General features: G+C 41.6%; 1 protein-coding gene across 6 annotated transcripts in view; it reads right to left on the bottom strand.

Annotated features, from left to right (window-relative positions):
- The window catches only part of PTPRG (protein tyrosine phosphatase receptor type G), a 538,241-nt gene that overhangs the window by 253,941 nt on the left and 256,816 nt on the right, over positions 1–27,484 (bottom strand). For all 6 annotated transcript variants that reach the window (XM_083600381.1, XM_083600382.1, XM_083600384.1 and 3 more), the window contains exon 3: positions 12,834–13,013. In XM_083600381.1, coding sequence (XP_083456507.1) covers positions 12,834–13,013 — 180 coding nt within the window. The remainder of the gene's footprint in view (positions 1–12,833; positions 13,014–27,484) is intronic.

Here is a 27,484-nt window from a genome sequence, read left to right as displayed (position 1 = left end):
ATAGGGTAATGTTGGTAAGCAGCCTAAACACATGGGTCCAAAGAGCTGAAGGGTCTCATATGTTCAACCAGGCCCCTAGAAAACGTGTTTTCAAAACAAGTGTTTTCACATGTAGGCTCCATAAAAATGGGAGCTTTGAACGCATTGAGCTTGTGGTCAGTGGCATGACTCTGACCACTTCCTTCAGGCTTGCATATGCACACTATAAACACACTATCAAGAATTCAGGCTTAAAGGCTCAGGTGTGAAGTTTCTTATAAAGTATAGGTAACTAGCATCATATGCTTATTTTACTTACGTGATCACAGATTTGGAACTCCCTGACTATTTGCATTAGGTAGGCTTTTAGACACTTGCTAAAAACCTACTTATTTCAGTAAGCCTATCCAGGCACATAATTTAGTTATGTATACTTGTTTTTAATATCTGCTGATTTTATCTGTGCATTATCTATGATAATTTTATATTGTTTTATGGATACCACTTAACACAATTTCTTTTCTTCCTTTTATTAAACTGTTTAAATTTTTTAAAAAGAAAATCAATGAAATAAAAGATTGCAAGTACTTCTGCATTTCTACTGAACACCTCATAACCTCATCTAATGCCTTCCAAAACTGTACTTGCCTTTCAAGCAGCTACATGGCAGAGCTTTCAATGAGACTTTCCTTCTCGAGACCTCAACAGATATCAAAGTTTTTATTAAACCGCAGATCCATGACCTTATGCTCAATGATATTTGACAAAATGGCATTTCTGTAACTCCAGTATGTTAGGTCACTTAGCGCCACCCATATAACTGTCCAATACAGATATCTATTGATAACGCCTCCTAGGCTGGCACCACTGGCAGATTTCATCCACAAATTTAATCAAAGTGGAAAATCAATATATACACATCTCATTATTGCTCCTGAAGAATCCTAACAAATTCTCTTCCTTTAGTGTGAAAATTTAGTGTTTATCACAACCCTTCAACACTTTCTTCCCCTGGGGCTAGCCATACAATTACTCATCTTACAAGCCTTCTGGTGTTACTCACGTGAAGCGGGCAAGGCTGGTAAAAGGGACTGCAGTTTAGTCCCCCTCCTATAGTCATCTGGGCTGCTCCTTCCCCTTCGGAGCTGGGGTATGACATGTGAAGCAGGGAGCATGTCCTATACAGGTAGGTTTCCCATGTGATTTAGAATCCTGGTTGCCCAGCGTTCTAAATCCACAGGGCGCCTCCATTTCTAGAATAAGCTTCCCACTCCACCTTGTTCCTGATGTGGACTTTTACTTCCCACTTCTTCCCTGGCGGGTAGGAGGATGCCATTTTGTGGTTTGCCTCAGGTGCCAAAATGTCTTGCGCCAGCCCAGGTTATCCCTCAACTTGGTGGGTTGGGAGGGAGTTGCATAAATATGGGAGTGAAGCTAAACTCCTGCAACCAAAAAAATTGCTTTTTGTGCCTGTATTGTCTAGACTGCATGGTCACTAGTACTGTAAAAGGGGCACAGTAATGAAGTCCAAATGGTCTAGAAAGAATATCTCGTTATCGGGCATTACCTTATTTGATGAAGCTGATGTTCAAAAGCCCTACTAGGTCAGGGCTGTCAAGTCCACTATCCTGCTCTCACACTGGCTAACCAGAAGCCCATGGAAAGCCTGCAAGCAGGACATAAGCACAATAGCACTCTCTCCCACTTGTGTTACCCAGCACCTGATACTCAGAGGTATACCTCCCTCCAACGCTGGAGGTAATATACAGCTGTCATGACTAGTAGCCAGTCTATGCTGTGTTAAAATTTGACTGCATATTACATTGTTATTTATTAAAATTATTTTGACTGTATATTACATTATTATCATTTAAAAAGTACCTAACATCACTCACTAGAAACATTTCAGCATTAGAAATCCTCAAGCTTAACTACTCTTGGTTCTGGTTAACCAGAAAACATTAAAGAGGGAAGCATCAAACAAAGCAAAACAGCCCAATGAGGACTAGGTGTGCTCAGTGACCACAAAATGCTTACTGACTGCTGGAAGGGGATGGAATGGAGTGTCCTGGATGATGGCATGGGCGGCTGACTGGAAACCCAAACAGGAAGCAATCCACACTGCAATGTTTTGTTGCAGGACACAGGTGTTATTTCTGAACACACACCCATAGGATCCAGCTGTCGATGAAGTTCCTTATCTTAAGAGTTGTGTCGCAGAATCCTAGGCTTATTTCCTCAGAAGTCCCACAGTGCTTAGCCAGACCTTCTCCCTTTGATTTCAGCAGTGCTATTTTTCTAAAAAAATAGGTGCCTGAACTCACCACAAACGCCTCCCTTGTTCTCTTATAATGGCAATAGTCCCCACCTGAGAGGTGCCAGAACTGAGTTCCAGTGAGTTCCAGCTGGAAAAAAAGCCTTGGGTTTCAGACTCAATCTCTGTGTTTGCTTCAATACCTGTTTCCCAGAGGGTAGAATCTATAGAATCTATACTAGCAATTAATTAATCAAGTGTCTTTTTCACCCTGCTATTCAGCCAGAAAAGGATCCAAGAGTGTCTTTAAAGGTAAAGGTAAAGGTAAAGGGACCCCTGACCATTAGGTCCAGTCGCGGACGACTCTGGGGTTGCGGCGCTCATCTCGCTTTACTGGCCGAGGGAGCCGGCATACAGCTTCCAGGTCATGTGGCCAGCATGACTAAGCCGCTTCTGGCGAACCAGAGCAGTGCACAGAAATGCCGTTTACCTTCCCGCCAGAGCGGTACCTATTTATCTACTTGCACTTTGACGTGCTTTCGAACTGCTAGGTTGGCAGGAGCAGGGACTGAGCAACGGGAGCTCACCCCGTCGCGGGGATTCAAAGTGCCGACCTTCTGATCGGCAAGCCCTAGGCTCTGTAGTAAAAACAAGACATACATTGTCAGGTATTTAGGTAATTCTTTACAAGGGCTGTGAGTAGGGGCAGATTAGAAATTACAGTTGCAAGCGGATGCATAGATTCATGCAACACAGAAATCCCAGGTCAATCATTTGTTGTTATGACTCTTATGCCTGGTCCCACCAGTGTTGCAAAAGTAGAACTAAGCAAGCAGTTATGTTGGGCTAAGAGCAGGACTACTAAGGAGCTCAAACTGCATTCCTGCATCGGGGCTACAGTGCAAAATGAGTCTATTTCATCCGTTTGCAAACATGATTTTCACATGGTTTTATCTCTCCAGTGAACGAGTCAATTTTCATTAATAGCAGCTAGCTGCATTAACAAGCAGAGATAAAAAGCTGGAGCCTGCTTGGCTATATCAAAGGGCACTTTGCATGAAACTCCACCACTCTTAATTCAAAGGGATCTTTTCCTATATTTGAGCTTTCCAGCTGCATAATCAACAAATATACGTGCCTGTGAGTATGCATTGGCCAAGGGCTTTAGGAATAAAATGATTGCACAAAACCACACAAACACACATTTTCTCTCTCACCCACCCACACATACACGGTTTCTCTTTACAGACTTAATCCACCAGTCCATTTGCAAGGTGCAGTGGCGATGTGCCGAAAGGACGCAACCCGGCACTTGCGTCAGCCCCAATAAAATGAATGCACCCATACCAAGTTTTGGGACTATCCTAACTGGTGGGTTCATTTGTTGTTATCTGAGTAAAGATGAGTGGGGAGGGAGAGACACAGGAAGGTTTACCTATGTATAACTTTCTCAGATGTATAAAGCATTTAAAAACCATATTGTCATGAAAGCATTGTTTAATGTCTGGATAAGATATAAAGACTTACTTGAAAATAAAACCCCAAGGTGGTTGTCACCGATGGAAGCAAAGGCTCAGAATAAGCTCAATATGGAGGCCAAATGGCCGAAATATTGGGAAATTTTGGAGCAAGAAGGAGACAAATTGAAATTGCAGAGTTTTGAGAAATTAAAAGACAAAGTGCGAGACTGGCTTCACTATTATCAAATAAGGGAGGCTTATAATTTGGACAAAAAAATTGCCTTCCAGGTGGAAAAATCAAAATTGGAAACAGAACTGTTAGATCCCAAAACTAAGATACTTTCAAGAATGTATAACTTGCTGTTGAAATGGAATACGCAGGATGAAACGGTTAAATCTGCTATGATTAAATGGGCACAAGATGTTGGACATAACATTATGTTTGCTGACTGGGAACAGTTGTGGACCACAGGTATGAAATTTACGGCATGTAATGCCCTAAGAGAGAATATTATGAAAATGGTATACAGGTGGTACATGACACCAGTCAAGCTTGCAAAAATCGATCATTTGCCCGATAATAAATGTTGGAAATGTAAAGAAAATGAAGGTACATTCTTTCACCTTTGGTGGACGTGCCCAAAGATTAAGGCTTTCTGGGAGATGATCTATAATGAAATGAAAAAGGTATTTAAATATACCTTCCTGAAGAAACCAGAGGCCTTTCTCCTGGGCATAGTCGGCCAATTGGTGCCAAAGAAGGATAGAACTTTCTTTATGTATGCTACAACAGCAGCAAGAATACTCATTGCAAAGTACTGGAAGACACAAGATCTACCCACCCTGGAAGAGTGGCAGATGAAGGTGATGGACTATATGGAACTGGCGGAAATGACTGGCAGAATCCGAGACCAGGGAGAAGAGTTGGTGGAAGAAGATTGGAAGAAATTTAAAGGCTATTTGCAGAAATATTGTAAAATTAATGAAGGTTAAAATGATGTTGGATTGAAATTAAGTGGCATTAGCAAAAAGGCTAATAAGAATATGTAAAAATGGATTGATAACGGATGAAAATATATAGTTATAATATGTTAAGATATAGAGTTAAGATAAATGAAGGAGAGTAAGGATTTGCTGAACTGACTATGTGGATGGGAATACAAAAAAGGGAGGTGTGAGGAGGTCAAGGAAACAAGCAAACGAGTTTAAAGATTTCAAAAAAATGGATTTGTTTTTAACTTTTTCTACTTATTTGTTTTTTTGTATTTTGTATTTTTTTTCTTTCTATGTATTTTTGTATTTTTTGTATTTCTCTTTTTTCTTTTTCTTGTTCTTTTTTTATTCTGTAAATTTCTGTTTTTTGTAAAACCCTAATAAATATTTTATAAAAAAAATAAAAAATAAAAACTTTCTCAGATGTAAGAACCTCCAGTGACAAACAATGTCCAGAAAGGCTTTTTGGCCCCCAGGGATATTGAACTTCCAATGGGTGGCAGCAGCAGCTCGTTGATACACCTCCAGAAAGACCATGGGCTGTTCATTTGCAGTGGTTATATCTCAGGCTAGTGCTGACATTTTGTTTGGCTACCTGCATTCCCTTTGATGCACTAACAAACTATTATTACTATTAGTAACCAGTAAAGCTTGCAGCTTTAACCACCCCATTGTGCCAGTGTGGTGTAGTGGTTAAGAGCGGTAGTCTCGTAATCTGGTGAACCGGGTTCGATTCCCCGCTCCTCCACATGCAGCTGCTGGGTGACCTTGGGCTAGTCACACTTCTCTGAAGTCTCTCAGCCCCACTCACCTCACAGAGTGTTTGTTGTGGGGGAGGAAGGGAAAGGAGAATGTTAGCCGCTTTGAGACTCCTTTGGGCATTGATAAAGCGGAATATCAAATCCAAACTCTTCTTCTTCCTCTTCATTAACAGCCATGGGTTTTTAGATTAGCAATGGGTAAACAATTCTCCTCAATGTCACTTTCAGGGACGTTTCTATGTGTAACAACCGAAAGATATCTCACGGTGTATAGCAAAGGAATGAAATGTATTTTTGTTTTAAAAAAAATATCAGTGGTGCCACGTGGCAGGCATATAACTACGAGCAAAACTGATGTCATTGCGCTTGCAGCGGCGCCTTCAACTGTATGTTCTGTCTCAGAGACTGCCCAGTACCTCTCTATTCAACAAGGCTTTTGCTAACCATTGTTAGTTTTGTCTGGTAGACGAAGGAATGCTGCATGTTGTCCAGCACTGTCTTTTTCATGATGGTCTTCAGATTTCTTGTTCACCGCTTAAACTTTTTTAAAATGAAAAAGCAATGTATAAATTTTCATATTAAAATAAATAATAACAATAAATAACAGAACGGTCCGCCAAATGGATTCTGCAACTCAACCAATTTCCAAGAGCTTTCCTGTTCTGGAGGTCTTCAAGCCTAGAGAGGCTACCTATTGGGGATGCTCAAACTCTGGATTTTCTGCACGGAGCAGGGGGTTGAACTAGATCAGGTGTGGAGAACCAGTGGCCCTCTAGATGTTGCCAAACTACAAACTCCCACCATTACTGGTCATTGGCCATGCTTGCTGGGCCTGATGAGAGCTGTAGATCAGCAGCAACATCCAGAGGGCCAAAGGTTCCTCTGCCCTGGATGAGATGATCTACAGGGCCCACTCCAATGCCATGATTCTATGAAATACATCATCTGAGAATGAGTCAGAATTGATGCAACATACTTTTTTTAAAAAAGGAATGTGTGGTACCAAAATTAGGTGAAAAATCAGGAGGGGGAATTTGTAAAAGCACGATGGTCTGTGCAACAGGGAAGGCAGCTAAAGAGGTTTTTTAAAAGGTGACATGTTTTATGGGCTGTCCCACAAGAACGCAGGCTCCCGTGAATCTGTTACAATGCACGGCGGGATTCAGCTGCATTGTATAAATATTTGATGGTATCTAAATCATTTATGGCTCTGTCAGGGGTCATTTTACTTGCTTTGGATTAATAATTAAAAGGATAATTAGGAAGATGTACAATCTGAAATGTTCATCTAATTGTTCATTTTACAGTGTCTCTTACTAGGCTGTGCAAGATCTCAAAAACACACAGGCAGGCACACACAAACCTACTTCTCCCTTTTTCAGTAACTCTATCCCAACAGTTTTAAGGTCATGAAACTCTGCTGGAGCAGCCATGGTTATGATCTAATGCCGAATATCCAAGCGCTATGTATCACTTTGATGTGTGTGTGCGCCAAGTCTTACCTGGGCTCGTTTGCATCACACTAAACTATGGTTTGGTGTGACGTCCAAGGCAACTACTGCCCTGGTACTGTTCTTACATAAGCTACAATGTGAGTTTCCTTTAGCTGAAGAGTGTGGGATATATGTTTTACAATAATTAGTAAAATAAAATGGACATAAGAAAATTTGTAAAATTTACACACTATCTCTCTATTTAAGAAAACATTGAACATAAAAAACTGACTTGATAGTTAATATCTAAAATTTAAGCTGCAAATTTGCATATCCATAATTCAATAAAAATCTCACCCCCAGCAAGAAAGGCTTGAATTCTGATTAGTAAAAACTGAATGCTAGTTAATTTTGTCAAGATTTCACCACTAATATCTTTTAAAATTACCTTGAAACTTTTTTACTTAAAAAATGATGACCTATAAAACATGCTGGCTGTTGCAAACACGGCAAAGACCCTAGGTACTGTATTTCCTAATGAAAGGGGAAAATCAAAGTATTTAAACATTGTTTCCGCTTAGCTGTAAAGCGAGTGGATCCTTGCCAAAGCACTAAGCTTCCATGCCTGTGATATGTAGAGTAAACCTAGAACCAGTGCAAGGAAGCATTTGGCAAGTATTTTACCTCCTCACATTTCGTTCTTTAGTTAGTGAAGAAAACCACAAAGCTTTGTAAGTATATAATCAGGAAATGTTTCCGATATCAAAGCTAGAAAGATAGCTTTAATTATTACTATTAAACTTTATTTGTACTATGGTCATTTAAACAGTCGCAGATGGCGTGGCCGCTCATCTGACTGCTGGTCAGCTGCATTGCTGGAACTTATCAGAAGCAGTGCTGGATTTACATATAAGCTAAACAAGCTATAGCGTAGGGCCCCACTCTCTTGGGGCCCCCCAAAAAATCTGAAGAAAAAAAACCCTGGATGTACATTTCCAAAATATAAGATAAAAAACAAATAAAATAAAACCTACATACAGCAACAGTGGCAAATGGCTTTAGATACCTATTACAGCCATAAATTATCATATCCAGTGGTACCTCTAGTTACGAACTTAATTCGTTTCGGAGGTCCGTTCTTAACCTGAAACTGTTCTTAACTAGAGGCGTGCTTTTGCTAATGGGGCCTCTTGTTGCCGCTGCGCCACTGGTGCACGATTTTCGTTCTCATACTGGGGCAAAGTTCTCAACTCGAGGTAACTCAAGGTTAGCTGAGTTTGTAACCTGAAACGTTTGTAACCTGAGGCATTTGAAACTCGAGGTACCACTGCAGCATATATTCAACACAGAAAAAGTGACAATTTGTTGTTGACAAAGGACAGCTAGACATACAAAGGGCCCCATTACCTTCAGTAGTTTAGGGCATGGGTAGGCAAACTTAGGCCCAGGGGCCAGATCCGGCCTAATTGCCTTCTAAACCTGGCCCACGGACAATCCGGGAATCAGCGTGTTTTTACATGAGTAGAATGTGTCCTTTTATTTAAAATGCATCTCTGGGTTATTTGTGGGGCGTAGGAATTTGTTCTTTTCCCCCCCCTTCAAAATATAGTCCGGCCCCCCACAAGGTCTGAGGGACAGTGGACCGGCCCCCTGCTGAAAAAAGTTTGCTGACCCCTGCCTTAGAGGGTCTGGAAGAAAGCAGAGCTGGTGTAAACACCCAACTTTCTTGAGTGTCTACAAGGCCACCTGGGGACACCCACCCTGTACCAGGCCTTCCCTTCCTTACATGTCCTCATCCTTTGATTTACAGGACAGAATCAGTGGACAGTTGGAAAACAGCTGTTTTGATGGTCCCACATTGCACTGTGGTTGTGGAGGATAAAAAAGGTGGGTGGTTCATAGGCATTTGCTGCAGATGGTCCTGTTGCTGCTCTTAACCACTATGGAGGGGACACTGATATCAGGCCCCCACACTTGAAGGCACTTAGCTATGAGCCCCCCTTATACTGAGCTTAGAAATGAGAATCCATGTCTCATTTCATCCATTTAAGTTATTTTTCTTCTTGTTGTTGTTATTGTATGGAAATTTTACCAGGCTTTGGAATTCCCTATTTAAACATGTTTACATGACAACCTTTCAAACCTAGAATTTTCAAACTTCATCAACCTACCACCTTAGAAAGGAGATTTGTTCCAGTTTTTTTATGTGTCTGGGCAAAGCCTGCCAATATTTTTTAAGACCTTCTTTTGCCATCCATGCTAACATTACTATCTTAAAGTTCTAACTCTTTTGTCATACCTTAACCCCCAAGTCTGGATGCCTGCATATGGAATTGAGTCCCATTGATTTAATTTGAACTTATTTCAAAGTAAATACGTTTAGGGTAACAACATAATAAGCAATCTTACTCCAATGCACCTTCATTATTAGTGGTTTTAATTCAGAGTTCTATTGTGGCTGTATTCCCTAACATCAGATCCGAGCCCTTATCCTCTGGCAAGGATAACTACATTGTTGAATTGCAGCAGCAAATGGCATGTTGCTGTGCTACAGCTCACTGGACCTGTGGTAACGTTGCTGTTGCTTGCCAGGAGAAGTTAGGCTGGTGAGCTGCAAACGCACCAGTGGAGCCAATCTGGTGCTCCTGCTGGAGCATTAACACTGCACCAACCTCCTCACCTCACCTACTGATCAGGGCCGGATTTAGGTTTGATGAGGCCCTAAGCCAGGGATCGACAACGTTTTTCAGCCGTGGGCCGGTCCACCGTCCCTCAGACCATGTGGTGGGCCAGACTATTTTTTGGGGGGGGGATGAATGAATTCCTATGCCCTACAAATCACCCAGAGATGCATTTTAAATAAAAGCACACATTCTACTCATGTAAAAACACCAGGCAGGCCCCACAAATAACCCAGAGGTGCATTTTAAATAAATGGACACATTCTACTCATGTAAGAACACGCTGATTCCGCGGGCCAGATTGAGAAGGCAATTGGGCTGGATCCAGCCCCCAGGCCTTAGGTTGTCTACCCCTGCTCTTAATCTCAGGGTCACAGGTTCAAGCCCCATGGTGGGTTGGACTAGATGACCCTTGTGGTCTGTTCCAACGCTTTTATGATTCAAAAGGCAGTGCGGACAAGTTAAAAATAAAATCAAAGTGCCAACTTGGTACTGCTGCAGTGAAATCACTGAACCACCAGATCAATGGAGGGGGGGCAGAATAAGTAAAACATGCCAGTTATGTCCAAGCTAGTATTGCTCAATGCACACAGCAGGGACATGGACTTCATTTCACATTGCTTAGGGGCTAAGAAAAACCTGCTGCATTGACCACAGTCTTGCACTACCTGAAGCACTCAATAAGGGTAAGAACCTTCCTTAGCTCAGTTCTCACACTTCTTGATGCCTTGGGATTCCAGAAAGCCCCATGTGGCTTCACTAAATATTCTCTTTGCCCTCTCACCCTTGTATAAATGGATGTTGGACTGCCTATTAAAATTCCACTGCAGAAAATTTTGTAGGAAAAAAGGACTCAAGCCAATGCAGATGCAAACTCTTCTGGCACGTAGCAGTAAACTATTTAGTTGGATTTTTATTAATGCAGAAGTTTCTATAAATATTTAGAAGCACACACTACATCCAAATAGCAGTTTCTGTAATTACAAAAGCGGGGGTGGGGAGCATGCAAACATTTTGAGCCTACAAGCTCTATATGGAAAGGAAGCTCAGGGCTTTCCTTGGAGAGCGGAAGTGCAAGCAAAAAGATCTAAAGCATTACAGACCTTAGGAGTGGAAATCTACAGCTATAATCTTATGCACAAATACATAGGGGAAAGTTTCACTGAACTCAGCAGAACTTGCTTATGAACAGACCTAAAGAGAATTGTTCCACATAGTTCTATTCACACAACATAGTTATGAGGAATGAAAGTGGCGGGGGGGACGATGACACATGCATATCCTATATTCTAATACAGAACTAATGCACACACATTAATACCAGGAGGCTTGGGGGGGTTTGGGGGGGTGCTAAGACTTCAAAAACTGCCCAATGAGAAATGAGCAAATCAGTGGCCCCAGAATGCTGAATGTTTTGGGACTGGAGAAAAAGCTTCCATTGATAAGGAGCCCATACTGTTTTCCAGTTATTTATTTCTGTATCAGCCACACCCTTATACTCACAACTTTTTTCCTATATATACATAATTCTTCTCTCATGAAACTTACTTCGTTGGTCTTCTGTTAAATAGGCAGAACAGTAAGTAACCTTGAATTTTATCATGAAAAAATGAGATATTTATTTTAACAACTATTCTCCTTAAAGCTTTTCTCTTTTTACAAATATATTTAGCAGTAATCAATAAAGTAGAACGAAATAATTAAAAAAATAATTTAATGGCCTACATTAAAGTTTTGTCCCTTTCACTGCAATTCAGTGTATACAATTCCTACAAAGTTTACTTTGGTTCCGTGTGCTTAATGGTGCAATTCTACTGAGCCTACTGCTGAGTTCAATGGGGTATGTTATCCAGCATCTACCCACCTGGGAGTAAACCTCATTTATCTCAAGGGACTTATTTCTGCAGAGACAGGTATGGGATTTCACCGCAGTTTTTAGTATAAACAACTAAGCAGCTGTTGCATCTCAGGTGAAAAATCTTTTTTTCAGATTTAGCCATTTAATAGTATCTTTAATAATAAATAAACATAAAACTTCTGTTTAAAAAAAATACTAACTCAAGATGGTGTTTTTTTTAATTGTTTGACCAACCAATCTCTATATTCCTAAAAGCCACTGCTTTCTCCAGGCAATAGTATGGGTGACACAAGAGTATTTTGCCACCTGGCTTAAGCCCCTTGTGGGTCACTAACAAGGCCAGAAGCATCTTGTATTAAAGGTTTTACACCTGACAGCACAGGAAACTGAGTGCGACTGAAGCATTATGACGAAAACTTATGAATATAACAATGAAAGAAGCAAGCAATAACAAAGCTATTTTTAAAAAACACAGGAATATTATTTCTGCCTGTTTTTGTTTTTTAAAATCCCTTAAGATTTCACAACTATAGGCAGTTATTTTGACAACCACCCCCAACTTTCAGAACATCTTTGGTCTTTTCATTGTCTTACACTCCTTGATATTGGGTTGCATAGTCTTTCCCCCAAGTCCTTATATAATATAAAGATTAGCAACCTAACTAGGGATATATTTACAGTAGAGATTGGGCATCATATTGAGAATCAACTTGAGAAAAACAATAAAAGGAGATCTTTGTAGCTCCTATTCTGATGTTCACTCCTGCAATTAAGAATTTCATGGAGCAAGACAGTAGAGCCACACTGATGACCCCATCCCTTTGTTGGAGGGGAACATCTGTAAAAAGAGAGCCTCCCATAGGGTTCCTATTGCTCCCATAGGGAACCAGTGTGGTGTAGAGATTAAGAGCGGTGGACTCATAATCTGGTGAACCGGGTTCGCTTCCCCGCTCCTCCACATGCAGCTGCTGGGTGACCTTGGGCTAATCACACTTCTCTGAAGTCTCTCAGCCTCACTCACCTCTCAGAGTGTTTGTTGGGGGGGGGGGAGGGAAAAGGAGATGGTTAGCCGCTTTGAGACTCCTTAAGGGGAGTGAAAGGTGGGGTATAAAGTCCAAACTCCTCTTCTTCTTCCACATCATGGGGAACACACAAACAAACAAACAAACAAACAAACAAACACACAGCACAGGATTCGGTACATGTCCTTTTCCCAATGTGTGAATGGTGATGAGGGTCAAGCCCAGTACGGCAAAGCTGATGGAGTGGGGCCAGCGGGCACAGCCACATGTTCACTCTCCATGCAGTTCTTAGCCATGTGGATGAATGGCCGGCCATATAATTATGGCCTTTATAATTAACCATGAGAGAATGCAAATAATCAACCATAAGAAAGTAATCATGCAGTCCTCACCAGTTTTCCCGGTATTTTTCATCCATGTCTTGTTAGAGGATTCATTATCAAAACCAACCAGGTGTATTTCTTGATATTCTTCTCCAACATGTGCCTGATGATCTACGATATCTATGGGAGACTGCTGAGTTCTTCCGCAATCCACGTTTGAAGTGACCCAGTGCTCAGGACCATATGCACCTGTTTCAAAAGAGGAAGAACACTTTGTAGTGACGGCTCAGCCAAGATGGTAAAGTTGAGTTATGAAACGAACACTTCAGTTAGTTCCCCTGTGCCCCACACACGACATAAATTATCACCGTATTTACAAAGGTATTCTCCAGCTGTTAATATACTTCGGATCATTATTGGAATTTCACTTCTAAGAACATTCCACCACCACTTCTTAATTAGTTTAAAACTTTTATCCCACAGAAAGCCAAAAATATGCCTACTGATGAAGATCAGAACCAAAAGTCATTTACAAATCCAACTGATGAGCAGACATTTTGTTACAGCTACCAAATATTAAGGGGCGGAATCAGCTAACCAGTCCAGCAAGCAGAAGCCCACATAGGGATATCTGCTGGTGCAATGGGGCTTTCCCTCTCTCCTCCCTCTGCATGCCCTCTCAACTGACTTGGGGGTTTGTCCGGATAACCCCAAGAACAACACACGGGAGAGGGAAAACCTTTCAGTCATAAATGCATAAATGTTTGCACTGACAGAGCAATCTCCTCAGAACTATGTTGAAACCCCACCACCACCATCAAGAGTGAAAAATAAGGGGAAAAAATACTTGGGACTTCATTTTAATTTTAAACGTTTGTTGTTGTTTCGAAACTATATAACAGCCATATAGATAGATATTTTATTAAGTTTGTAATCAAGACATTTGGTTGCAATGGAATCCATTTATTCACTGCTAAGTGCTAGAAGGTTTAGAGCTAACGGCTAGCTTTTCTGTCCATGAACACTCAAGTGCGGTTTTAATTGAAACTGATCTTCTGCTACAGATTTCAAATTAATTCTTTTTTTAAGTGTCTCATGCTCCAAACAGCATTGTCTTGCCAAACAACAACAGCCCTATATCATTAGGGGAGGAAATAGAATGCTTTTTCTAGCTTGCAGGTATTGATTGCCTATTCCCTACATCAAAGTACGATTGCCATTCTACACTATATATATATTTCTTCAGCATTAGACACTTGAGAAAGTACACAGGATGACACTGCCAATCATATGCATTTCCTCTTGTCTTGGGATGTTTGTTTGTTTGTTTTTTAAAAAGTGCTCTTGAAAATTAATAGTGGGTATTCAAAATGTTAAAAACAGCACACACACACACACACACTACTTTTAATTGTTCTCTGAGACATGGAGAGGAGAGAAAAGAAAATCATGACACTCCAGGATCAAATCAGAAACCAGGATGGCTTCTGTAATTCCAGGACTGTCCCTGGAAAATTGGGACACTTGGAAGGTATGTAAATATCACTCTGATAAATTTTTTTTTTAAAGAAAAGCATTAAAACACCCCCAGGAAACCTGTGTGTTTCCATCTTTGTCAATATAATGAGAAATCTTTTAAACATTTTTATTTCAACCCACCTTTATTCATTTAATGAATGGTCATTGCTATTGCTCAGTGTTAAGGGTATGTGTAAAATGGCTTTAAACTGAAGGTTCTGTATATTATTATATGTTTATGGAATTTTGTACACTGCCTTGGGTGGGCAGTTGCGCTCTTAAAGGCAGTTTATAAGATAAGTAATAGATAAAGTAATAAAACCTTAATAATAAAGTGGTTCTGCTCCTGCCTTAAATCAAGGGGTGGAGCCATCAACTCATTCTGCTGACATGGAGCTGGGAATGGGAAAATAATAAAGCATTTAAAAAGCAGCAGGAGAAATGAATTTCAAACACCCCACAGCTCACATGATGAATACTATAAGCATCAATGCATCCACCTTAATTTACACATACAGATTGATATAGTCTGGATAGGTATCCAAATGAAGTTGGTGTTTACAGAGAATATGTTCAAATATAGCAAGGGCACTAAGGACTTCAGACCATTGAGTAATAGTTGGTGAGTATTTATCCTTCCAGGCTCGAAGCATTAAGTCTCTTAGCGACCGTAATGGCCAGAGAAATCCATTTTTGTTGTCGTTCCGTTAGTCCCCATGCTATGCTTCAAAAAATGTGTTTCCAGACCACGTCCTCAATATAGGCTGGTCTAGCACACAGCCGTGGGCTGGAGGCAGCAGGCTCACTCAGTGAGCCATTGGCCTAATATACCAAGGCTGTTCTTCTTTTCCAAGTCCTCTGTAAACTCTTTTCAAACTTTGTTTTTCTGTTTTTCTTTCCTTTTTTAAAAAAATACTGCTTCCCTCTATATGGAGGAGAGGGCAAAATCCTTGCTTAGACCTTCAACTCCAATGTTCATAGTTCAGATAATATCATCTTTCTAACTGTAGTTTTAATAATAGCTTCTTTAATACATAGGCTGACTTTAAATAGAAGCCCCCCCCCCAAATTAGCTTGTTTTGCTACTTGCTACTGTACATTTCAAATAATGACTTCAGCTCACTGATGAAAAGCCATTAAAAATAATGAATTCTGTCTAGATCTAATTAAAGCTAATATAAACCTTTGAGGAGCTTTTTTTAGACATCCTAGTCAAATATTTTCCCCCAAAACTTGTAGATTAAATATATAAATTTTAAAAGTAGCATTACCACCCAGACACTTGAATTTTCTTCATTTCCATTATCTTTCTAATTATCTGTTTGTATTTATATAAAATGGTTCTTCTCTTGAACATTTCTTTACACAATAGCAGCTCTTCATTTCCCAAGTAACTGGGTATCTTTTACTTCTCACAAGCTTTCTAACGTGGATCGTAGATTTGCCAATGGAAGCAGTCCCAGAAACTGCATTTCTTTCCCATTTAACTTGCACGCTTGCACAAACAACGTCGCTCTAAATACCATGGTGTTCTGATGACCACTCTCTCTCCTCCTTTTATGCTGATCTCAGTAGAAGCGGGATAACTCAATCACTTGTACACTGAACAATAGCTTACAACGGTAGCATTGGCAAAATGGCCCTATCGTTTTATGCCAAGTTAAAGAACAATTATTACATTAGGGGAAGCCAAGCCAGAGGTAGTGGGAGTGGGAGCCTGTCCTTGGGACAAGTAGTACAGATTGGGGTAATATAAATCAGGATCACGAAATTGGACTAAAACGGCAACATATTTCATACTCACTAAGCCTCCTGAACATCCCTACAGAAGAACTGCAAGTTATTTCTCCTTTGGTTCTCGCTCTGTGTCATTTGGAGATGGGTTTATTGTGCTGCTGCTTAGAACCCAGATGGCAAGACCAGCAAGGACAAGTCTATCAAAACTAGCTGGAGGCTGTCAGGAGGTGGTTTGGTTGCAGCTGTAGGGTCATGCCTAATTCCACATCACCCTGCAGGCTCAGCAATAGAGGACACCACAGTCCGGCAACTCCTCTCATTTTTGAAGTTTCGATTTGGCAGCGCCGCTGCACGAATGCGCATCCACAGACAGCCAGGCCTTAAGGCTCTGTCTAGAGGAAGCCAAGAGCTGGGGACGTACAGTTGCTAGTTTGGCAGAACAGGATGGTAAAATGGCAGCCTTCTTTCACATAACTTTGCAACTGTCCAACCATTTCGCTTGATAAAGCGGCAGGCGCTCCATCTGGGCCGCTGAGATAATCCACCACGTATCTGCCAGATCTGTCACACCATAAAGATACTCAGTACCATTTACTGGGGGGTTGAGAGAACCCCCACTGAAACAGCAATGCCATTTTTTGGGTCTGTTTAAAAATTCAGATGTTCATATCAGTTTACAAAATTTTTTGACTGACAGTGGACTCTGGCAATATATCCATGAACATGTGGTTTCAAATAGTATGAGAGAATCAAATGTCTTCACTTTTGATACCAACATTTTGCATTTTGGGAAGTTCTACGGAGTGGCACCAAAACAACAGCAGCAGCATTCAAGTGCCACCATGGAAGTACAACTTAAGCATGCTGTTAAAGTGACCACTGGCAATTTTTAATTAAAAAAAAATAATCATTAGAATTTATCAAATTTACAAAATTCTTATTTCTAGGCCTCAAAATGTGGCAGCCTTTTCATTATTAAGTGGCAGCAGGATTCAAACAGACCACTGTCCAGAGCATTTCAAAACCTGTTTTGTTACCATATGAAAGGTTTTATGTAAATTTCTCTCCCTCCCCCCCCTTCTCTTTCTCTCTCTCTCTCACTCACTCACACACACACACACACACATATATAAAGGTAAAGGGATCCCTGACCATTAGGTCCAGTCGTGACCGACTCTGGGGTTGCAGCGCTCATCTCGCTTTATTGGCCGAGGGAGCTTCCGGGTCATGTGGCCAGCATGACTAAGCCGCTTCTGGCGAACCAGAGCAGCACACGGAAATGCCGTTTACCTTCCCACCAGAGCAGTACCTATTTATCTACTTGCACTTTGATGTGCTTTTGAACTGCTAGGTTGGCAGGAGCAGGGACCGAGCAACGGGAGCTCACCCTGTCGTGGGGATTTGAACCGCCGACCTTCTGATCAGCAAGCCCTAGGCTCTGTGGTTTAACCCACAGCGCCACCCGCGTGTGTGTGTATATATATATATATATATATATATATATATATATATATATAGCGCCAGCCAAAAACTTTCCTCCATAGCCAGGCCTTTGACCTTTAACTATCTGTGGCCTTTTAGAAGTGGGTGGGATGTTTTAAATTTATTTCTCTTTCCTTTTGGCTTTAATGTATGCATGTGGGGTTTATTGTCTATTTATTTATTTGTAAGTCACTGTGGGTTGCCCTGGGCTGACAAATTTAATAAAGAAATCACACACACACACACACACACACACACACACACACACACACACACCCTTTGTTATCTACTTACTACTACATTCAGAGTATCTTAAGAGAGATGGTTGTGCTATATTGCTCACCATGCTTGAAATCTGAACTTTATTTCAATACATCAGTACCTTGCTCTAGGCCAGGTAATGGTATATTAGTTAAATCTAGGGATAAAAATTCCTAACATGCATGTAAAATTCTTTTAGACTTCAAATATTATCAAAGAGACTACCCTTTTGGGAAAGAGGGGGATCTTACTGAAAAGACAATTTATCAGGATTTGAATACAGGGGTACCTTGGGTTACAAACACTTCGGGTTACAGACTCTGCTAACCCGGAAGTAGTACCTCGGGTTAAGAACGTTACCTCAGGATGAGAACAGAAATCGCACGGCGGCAGCGGGAGACCCCATTAGCTAAAGTGGTACCTCAGGTTAATAACGGTTTCAGGTTAAGAACGGACCTCCAGAACAAATTAAGTTCGTTATCTTCACCCATCCAAATCATTTGATTCTAGTGACAACCAGAAGTTCAGAAAAGCAGGAGTGATCTTTGCATAAGGATCCTACTGCCTAGGAGACAAAATGCGTGGCTGTAGTGTTTTTATATAGTTTACCTGCTAGACTGCACTGGACTTGGTTAAACTATTATGGAACCAGGACTTTCCTGCTATCATACGGCTCTTTTTTGAGAGCCTTGCCTCCTGACGAGTGTGTCCCCAAAGCCTCCCAAGGCACAACAGATTTGATAAACAGAAGCCATTGATGGTATTTTAGCAGCCTACTTCCCAGGCAGCCAGTTCTGCATATATGGCTTTCCTGATAAAATATTTTAAAAAAAACCAAATACCATTGTGGGTTTTACTGTATCATAATTACTTTCCACTTTTATTATGCTTGCATACTTCTCCAACTGAATTAAAATTAAAAGGTCACGTGAGTTCCATAAACCAATAGCACCTTTGCATCATACAGTTCCCAAGAAAGTGGGATGCGCTGCACTCTTTTTACTATAGCTTTCCAAAGCTGCCAGTACGTTTCCAAGCATGATTCAAAGTGTTGGTGCTGACCTTTAAAGCCCTAAACGGCCTCGGTCCTGTATACCTGAAGGAGCGTCTCCACCCATATCGTTCAGCCCGGACACTGAGATCCAGCTCCAAGGGCCTTCTCATGGTTCCCTCATTGCGAGAAGTGAGGCTACAGGGAACCAGACAGAGGGCCTTCTCGGTAGTGGCACCCGCCCTGTGGAATGCCCTCCCATCAGATGTCAAAGAGATAAACAACTACCTGACATTCAGAAGACATCTTAAGGCTGCCCTGTTCAGGGAAGTTTTTAATATTTAACGCTGTACTGTTTTTGACACTTGATTGGGAGCTGCCTAGAGTGGCTGGGGAAACTCAGCCAAAGGGCGGGGTATAAATAATAAATTATTATTATTATTATTATTATTATTATTATTATTATTATTATTATTAAATGTGTTGGCTCCCAGAGAGGGAGTTGCTTTGCTTCTCCCAGTTTGTTTGTTTTATCCCATTGCAGCAAGGTTCTTGGCAGAGTTTATACTTGGCCACAGCTCGTGGTTAGTGGGGAGAAAGCTTAACCATGAGCTCAGGTTGGCTTGCCTTGGTTTGGTTTAGGTCAGTCTAGTGTCACATTAAATTTATATATATATATTAAGAAGATTAGTGAGAAGCAAAGCGGCTGCAAGCTCTTCTCTAGGAGGCTGGACATTCAAACGGTACTTATAAACCATAGCTGGGCTTACCATGTCATGCAAAGCAGCTGACCGTGTGCTTAAGTCTTGGAAATACTATGATACTTCTCTGGTGCTTATATCAGCCAGCCATGGAGACAAACAAAGGAAGATGGAAAGTTATGAGGAGCGTAAATATAAGCGGAGTAAAAATGTACTGGTTCTGTTCCTGCCTCAGTGTAAAATCCTCTAGCACTGGTCACTGGTAAGATGTATAATTATCAGTTGAGTGAAATGTGGTGGATTTGGGTTTAACACAGAGGGTATCACAAACGTTAAACAATGAAAAAGATGGAAGCTGGTGTCTGTGCTTCACAGAGCTCTGTGCACATATTTGAACGATGCTTGCATAGAAGTAGCAATAAAATTAATAAGCAGAACTTTCCGAATAGGAGAATAAGTTATTGCATCAAATAGGAACATCAGTAGCAACTTACTGTGACTAAAGCAATTTACGGCATCTATTTTTCATAATTTCCTGCATTTTTGCAAAAACATACAAACCCGATATTTCACCAGAGTTATTTCCTAGCTGTCTCTTGAGGTGTGTCTGTGCAATTTCCCACCACTCTGCATCTCTTAATAAAGGTACCAGGACATTAAAAATAAAATACCAAAAAGCAAAACAAAACCACAGAGTTTTTTCTGGTAAAGCAATGGGAGTTCATGTCATGTAAAAGTGCTCTGAATGCAGATTTGTTGATTGCTTGGTTAGTTGGGAGGCAGGCATCAGTCTGCCTTGGGAGACAATGGAGGAGGGCAGCTTTGGGGGTGAAGTCAAACCACTGGAGAGTTGCAGCGCCTGCTGTGGCTGTACAGCCTGATATGGGAGAGATATGTTTTGTTGCAGCTGGGGAAAATGAAGACATCCACTTGTGCTGATGCAGATGCACCATGGTGTTACTTCTTTCTGCACTCCTCCCTGCAGTTATTTGTTCTCTAGTCACTGCTGTAGATATATGACCTGACTGCCTGTATCCATGTGCCACAGTCATCTGTAAGGGATTCCCACATGGTGAGGTTAAAATTGCCAGCCTTCATGTTACATTTAGAGACATCTTTGTAATGCTCCTGTAAGTAATCTAAACTTGTGGCATCCTTCACTTCCAAATTTCCTAACACTCATCTTCCATCCACCGTGTTCTCATCTTCAAGAGACGACAAATAATATTGCAAAGTGGTAGTAGAGCTACTCTGTAATAAAACATCCTACCATTATGTCATTTCCCCTCTCTGTTAATTTAGTAAAACCTAAATGGATATGCAGAGGGGACACGGGTGGCGCTGTGGTCTAAACCACTGAGCTTGGGGCTTGCCAGTCGGAAGGTTGGCGGTTCGAATCCCCGCGATGGGGTGAGCTCCCATTGCTCAGTCCCAGCTCCTGCCAACCTAGCAGTTCAAAAGCACGTCAAAGTGCAAGTAGATAAATAGGTACCGCTCTGGCGGGAAGGTAAAGAGTTTCGCCAGAAGCGGCTTAGTCATGCTGGCCACATTACCCGGAAGATGTCTGTGGACAAATGCCGGCTCCCTCGGCCAGTAAAGAAAGATGAGCGCTGCAACCCCAGAGTCGTCCGTGACTGGACTTAACTGTCAGGGGTCCGTTACCTTTTTTAATAGATATGCAACCAATTCTGAACATATGCAGAATATGTTGTCATTCAGTTTCTATTAATACCTGGCTATCTTACATTTCCTAAATCAGTAGGTCCATCTGTTAATAAGCACTTTAAAAGCAACAACCAATTTGATGGATATTTCCCAAGCGATATTATAAAAAACCAAAACAACAAAACAGAGTAACACTTGGATATACTTTCAAATTCGGGGGGGGGGGGATCAAGAAGTTATTAGCATGGCAGCTTTTTAACATTTCAGAAAGCCGGGTGTTTCTCTCTTAAAAGGAACAAACTAATGATCACTTAGTTGTTAACTGCTTGCCTTGTCTCAGGCAGTTCTCCAGCTGGTCTTTATTCAGATCAACAAAGTAGCACAAAACAGACAACTGGAGGCTGTTATTGCTGAGACAGATCACAAGCAACACCTGAGCAATTAGCATTTGCCAAATATTGACCTGACTGCGAGCAGATAGTTTTAAGCGGGGTGGGGAGGGAGCTTTCCTTCCAGCTTGGGGGCTCTAAACAGTGTCGATGTGACAACAGATTATTCAGTCCAACTGTCCCTCACTCTAATATTCAGAAATGTAATAGTTCCCAAGATGTTTTACAAGCAATTGCCAGCTCTTATTTAATGACACTTAATACTCCCTAAGCCAGCCTTTCATTAGCATTCCTTCCACAGCCCTGCCATTAATGCGAAAGCAGCAGGAACCAGAGCAAATAATATGCTAAACAGGACATGGAGAACTCCAGTTCTTTATTTTCAACTCCTTTAAGGTCCGCAGTAGATGCAACAGTAGCAACACCTAATGTGGTCACTCTTAGCATAATTTTAAACATATTTCCCCGCCCGCTTTAACTCTCAAGATATTGGGAGCAATATGTTGGTCTCCACCATGCGGATGGATGGAGACAGAAAAGGGTTCACTCTCTGAAAAGTTTTATCCTTTTTTCATTTTATGAAGAGGACGTCTTATCAGGAGGTGCGTTCCGTGCAGTGTAATAATAATAATAATAATAATTTATCATTTGTACCCCGCCCATCTGGCTGGGCCTCCCCAGCCACTCTGGGCGGCTTCCATAGAAACCAAAAATACACTAAAATATCACAGATTAAAAACTTCCCTGAACAGGGCTGCCTTAAGATGTCTTCTGAATGTCAGGTAGTTATTTATCGCTTTAACATCTGATGGGAGGGCGTTCCACAGGGCAGGCGCCACTACCGAGAAGGCCCTCTGCCTGGTTCCCTGTAGCTTTGCTTCTCGCAATGAGGGAACCGCCAGAAGGCCCTCGGCGCTGGACCTCAGCATCCGGGCAGAACGATGGGGGTGGAGACGCTCCTTCAGGTATACTGGGCCGAGGCCGTTTAGGGCTTTAAAGTGTAGTGGACTCAGGCCTTCAGGGAGACAAGCACATACTCTCTGGAACTCCTTTCTGTTAGGTATCAGACAGGCATCCCCTCTGCTGTCTCTTTGGTGCATATTAAAGACCTTCCTTTTTCAACAAGCCTTTTCAGCATAGAATCTGTATCTATAATGGATTTAGAAATTGTTTTTATATATGCGTGTCCACTTTTTATGGTTTTAGTTTCATTTTAAATGTATGTGCTGCTTTTTGTGTTTTTATCTGTTTTTAATCCTCTTCAGTGAACATCTCCTTGAGGCGGTTGTTTAGAAGGTGATTAATAAATCAATGGCAATAAAATAATATGAACTCTCTTTTTTTTCACATTACCGAATCTGATGGATTTTAAGTTTTTCCCCTTGACCTATTTTACTCGAAAAAGAACCAGAGTTTTCCAGAGTAGCTTGCAACTTAGAGACACCTTCTTGTATAAGACTATGTTTTTTTTACTCTAAAATGTTGTTCAATATCTGGGCTCGTCTTATACACGGATAGTCTCCCCCCCCCCCATTTTCTTAAATTGGCACCCCCCAAAATAGGGGGAGTTTAAACAAACAAACATACAAACAAACCAGATAATATTACTTATTTGCAGACTCCTCTCTGGATTCTGAAAGGCTCCTCCATCTCAAACGCAAGTGTTCCAAAATCACTTTAACAGAAGGGCAAATCAAAGTCAAACACAGAGGGAGTCTTTAAGGTCAGAGTAGTAAATCGAAGTGTTCTCTGCAACAAGCTGACTTCTCTCTCTCTCTCTCTCTCTCTCTCTCTCTCTCTCTCTCTCTCTGCAATCCAGAGCCCTGCTGCTGACATTAAAACTGTACTGGAGCTCTTGCTTCCCTTTTCTAATTAGCTTGTTTGAGATTCTCCTCTTCCATGGTGGGTAAAGTGGATTCTAAAAATAGCACAGTGAGTAGGGAGGCAACTGGTGAGGAGGGGGGGTGGATGAAGAAATGGCTGCCATAATAAATGTAGGTCAGTATATTTCCATATGTATGCCTGGCTGTGACCTTTTGAAGGGACACGCACACAATGCTTGGATTTGGCTAATTCAAATACCAAGCTATTCTAGTTCTTTTAAGACTACAATGTAGGTTCCCCCACGCTGGAGATTCCTACATGGTTCTCCCCAAATCTGCAAACAACTGAAACTCTACTACCTTCTCTTCATACCAGCTATAACCAAGAAACCACTGAGGAACCAAGGAACATCCAGCCCCACAGCATAAAGCTAATAAGCTCAGGTTATCTTCTTGTGGCTTATCTGCAGCACGTTCACCAGAAAGGGTACCAGCAGCAGAAGTGGTGGCATACATGGATGGGTCCTGGAGGGCCAGTCTAGCAGTGGCACAGAGCAGGAACGGGGAAACTCATGACCAAGGCTCCCCTTAGTCACCAGGAGCGCTGCCTGACTTCTTCCCCCTCCTCATTTGGTGTGCAGCTGCAGAGAAGCACAGGTCTACAGCAGGAGAGGCCTGGCAGCATCCCTCAGCTAATTCCTGTCTCGCCGCCAAGGATACATCCTCTGGCACAGTATCAATGACCTGGGCAGCTCCAGCGCCTACAAAATTGGCTGCCAGCCTCACGCAAGCTGCTCCTATGACTTATGCTCAGTGTGTTCCCAGCAAGCCGTACAAGTCCACGCTCTGCTGGCTACTTAGTTAAACCTATTAGATTTACAGGGTGTTTGCGGGACACATTAGAAGATTGCCTTTGCCATCATGTTTCCTTCAGACAGACATAATGATTCAACTCCTTTCTAAAAACAAAACCAAAAAAACACCGCCCCTACACATCAGGGCTCTTCGAGAAGCAAGAGAAACACAGCTTTAATTTGTTGTTAGGAAGCCTTTACTTAAAAAAGAAGAAGAAGAAAGAACAGAAAGCTACAGCAATGTTTTGGTTGAGAGGCTAATCTTCATATCAGTACACAGCCATACCTGGCCTTATCTGCATTACCAATTCCCAGCTGACTGAGTGGATTCATTAACAACCCAATCTCTGGTGACTGAAATGAAGTCTCATTCTTCCTATCACTGGTGCCGTGCTGTTTGTTGTTGCCTCTCACTGTGCACACAAGTAATTAACTTACCATGCTCCACTAGCTTCTGACACATTACTTGACACAGAAAAATCCACAGCCAGGTAGTTAAGTATGCAGCCCTGTTTCCAATCAAACAAACTTACTTCACCAGGAAAGCATTTGCTTTTAGGGACCGGGGTGGTGGTAGCTCCATATTGATGCAGCCAGTCAGGACTTGCAGGTGCTTTAAATAGCAAAACTTAACATTTGTATATGGTGCTTTAGAAATGCCTTAAGTGGCATTGGAAAGGCCCAGGTTCAATCCCTCCATCTTGAGGTTGGGCTAGGAAAGTCCCCTGCCTGGAGCTCTGGACATCTGATGGCAGACAGTGTAGGCAACACAAAACTAGACAATAACAACAGCCCTGTTCAAAGATCCCACCAAGTACAGAACCCTCATAGAATTGTAGAGTTGGAATGGACCCCACTAAGGGTCACCTAGTTCAACGCTCTGCAGTGCAGGAATCTCAACTAAAGCACCCATGACAGATGGCTACTCAACCTCTGCTTTAAAACCTACAAGGAAAGAGAGTCCACAACCTCTTGTAGGAGTCTGTTCCACTGTTGAACAGCTCTCAATGTCAGAAAGTTCTTCCTGATGTCAGAATCTCCTTTCTTGTAACTTGAATCCACTGGTTCGGGGCCTACCTTCCAGAGGAGGAGAAAACAAGCTTGCTCCATCCTCCATGTGAAAGCCCTTTAGCTTTTCTTTTCTTTTCTTTAATTGCCAAGCGCGTAAACCTGAATGCACCCAAGTTAAATGCACATAAGTCACAGGTCTACTGGATTTCAAGCGTGGAGGTTTATATTTAATGTTTGTAAACCACTCAGAAGGGATGCGGGTGGCGCTGTGGTGTAAACCACTGAGCCTTGGGCTTGCTGATCGGAAGGTTGGCGGTTTGAATCCCTGCGATGGGGTGAGCTCCCGTTGCTCGGTCCCAGCTCCTGCCAACCTAGCAGTTTGAAAGCACGTCAAAGTGCAAGTAGATAAACAGGTACCGCTCCAGAGGGAAGGTAAATGGCGTTTCCATGCGCTGCTCTGGTTTTGCCAGAAGCGGCTTAGTCATGCTGGCCATATGACCCCGAAAAACTGTCTGTGGACAAATGTTGGCTCCCTCAGCCAGTAAAGCGAGATGAGCGCCACAACTCCAGAGTCGTCCGCAACTGGACTTAACTGCCAGGGGTCCTTTACTTGTTTAAAAAACCACTTAGAAGACTATTTTGGCACCCAATGCTACATAAATTAATTAATAATATTAATAATATCCCAAAAGCACTGTGAGACATAGTCTTGGTCTGATGGTTGTATGAACATCTTCATTCCCAGTGCATGGGGGATGGGTGAGTGGAGAACTCCCTAGAAGAAAATATGTTTATAAGCAGTTGGGTATTCTAGCTTTTTTTGTTTACTGGAAAACTTCTGTGACTTGAAATTCCTTGTTTTAAATCATTGTTCTGTTATGCTGCCCATTTTTGCGTGAGAATAGCACATTTCTGCGAGAGTATAGCACATTTTTATATGAGTACTTTTATATGAGAGTTTGTGTTGAGCCAAGTTCTGGTTCCTTGGATGTCCATAAAGCAACAGTGTATCCTTTCTGGGTTAAAAAACAAAACCCTGTTTTCTTTTCCTTCCCAATGTGGCAATATTGCTTTGTGGCAAGCTGTCATTTAAGCTGTGGAGCAAGTTGCTATGAATGACAACTTCTGGGCAAACAGCCCAGAAAATAATAATGTAATTTGAGGAAGACCATCTAGAGCTTTAATGGAGAGAAAAAAATCATCACCCCTGGGGTAGGACATTTAGTACTAGACAACTTGCTACACGGAAAAGGGGCCTTCTACATTTGCACAGACACGGGACTTAACCCAAAGATCTTTATAAAAACCAACCCGCCAGATGTTTGGCACTGTCAACTTTAACAGCATATTTTGCCTGCTGAAGGGTGTTTTCGTTTGTGTGTGTGGATTTGTTCCTCCTTCCCAAAACAGAGGATTTATGTTATCAAAACTGCCTCACATGAATGGTCCTAAATCGGTTGCCAGAATATAATGTGCAGCCCTGAATGCTGGTGGAAGGAGCCCAGTTTTACTAACCACACGGGTGCCGCATTTTAAGGTACATATAAGCACTGATTTGGTTCAGGGCAGATTTAAGCCCTTGTGCCTACACTGCAGTCATTGCTCCAAAATTTTGCTTTGTGACCACATGAGGCCTAGAAACAATGGGAAAAACACTCCTATTAAAATCATCTTAGCAGCTGCAACTTTAAGAAACACTTATAATCGCAAGAGAAACAACACAACAGCACAAGTTAGCGCCACATAGCTCCAGGCAGACGATCAAGCATTTTATTTTAATCAACACCTCACAAATTTACTCAAAACACAAGAAGCCTGTTTGGGGGTTGGTGGGGGGTTTTTTTAACTGTAATGTGAGAATATACCGAGAGCTGTCAGTGAAAGAATAAATATAGACGATAAGGCAAAATAAGGTACACAAACTAATAGGTACATAATAAGGACAAGGCATAAGAGATATACCTTGAGGACAATGTGTGATGGGGACAGATGTATAAAAGCAAAACAGACAAGGGGCGCACACCTGAGCCAGGATTATGGACTTCCTTGGCTTCTGAAGAATGTGGAGTCTCCATGCTTATTTCTTTTCTTTTCTTTTTTTATTAAAGATTTTCCTGTTTTACAGAAATAAGTGTAATGTCTCTCATATTTTTTCCACGTAACATTTTTACAAATCTGTTTCATTTGTTGAGACATTAGGTGGAGAAAAAAAAGGGGTGGAGGGAGGGAACATGGGTGGGGGTGGGGTTGGGTGGCGATGTTTGTATTATGCTTAATGTATGTAGGTG

Source organism: Podarcis filfolensis, assembly GCF_964270895.1.
Source record: "Podarcis filfolensis genome assembly, chromosome: 2".
NCBI lineage: Eukaryota > Metazoa > Chordata > Lepidosauria > Squamata > Lacertidae > Podarcis > Podarcis filfolensis.
The sequence above is the reverse complement of the archived record's forward strand: the minus strand, read 5'-3'. Positions and strand labels throughout refer to the sequence as shown.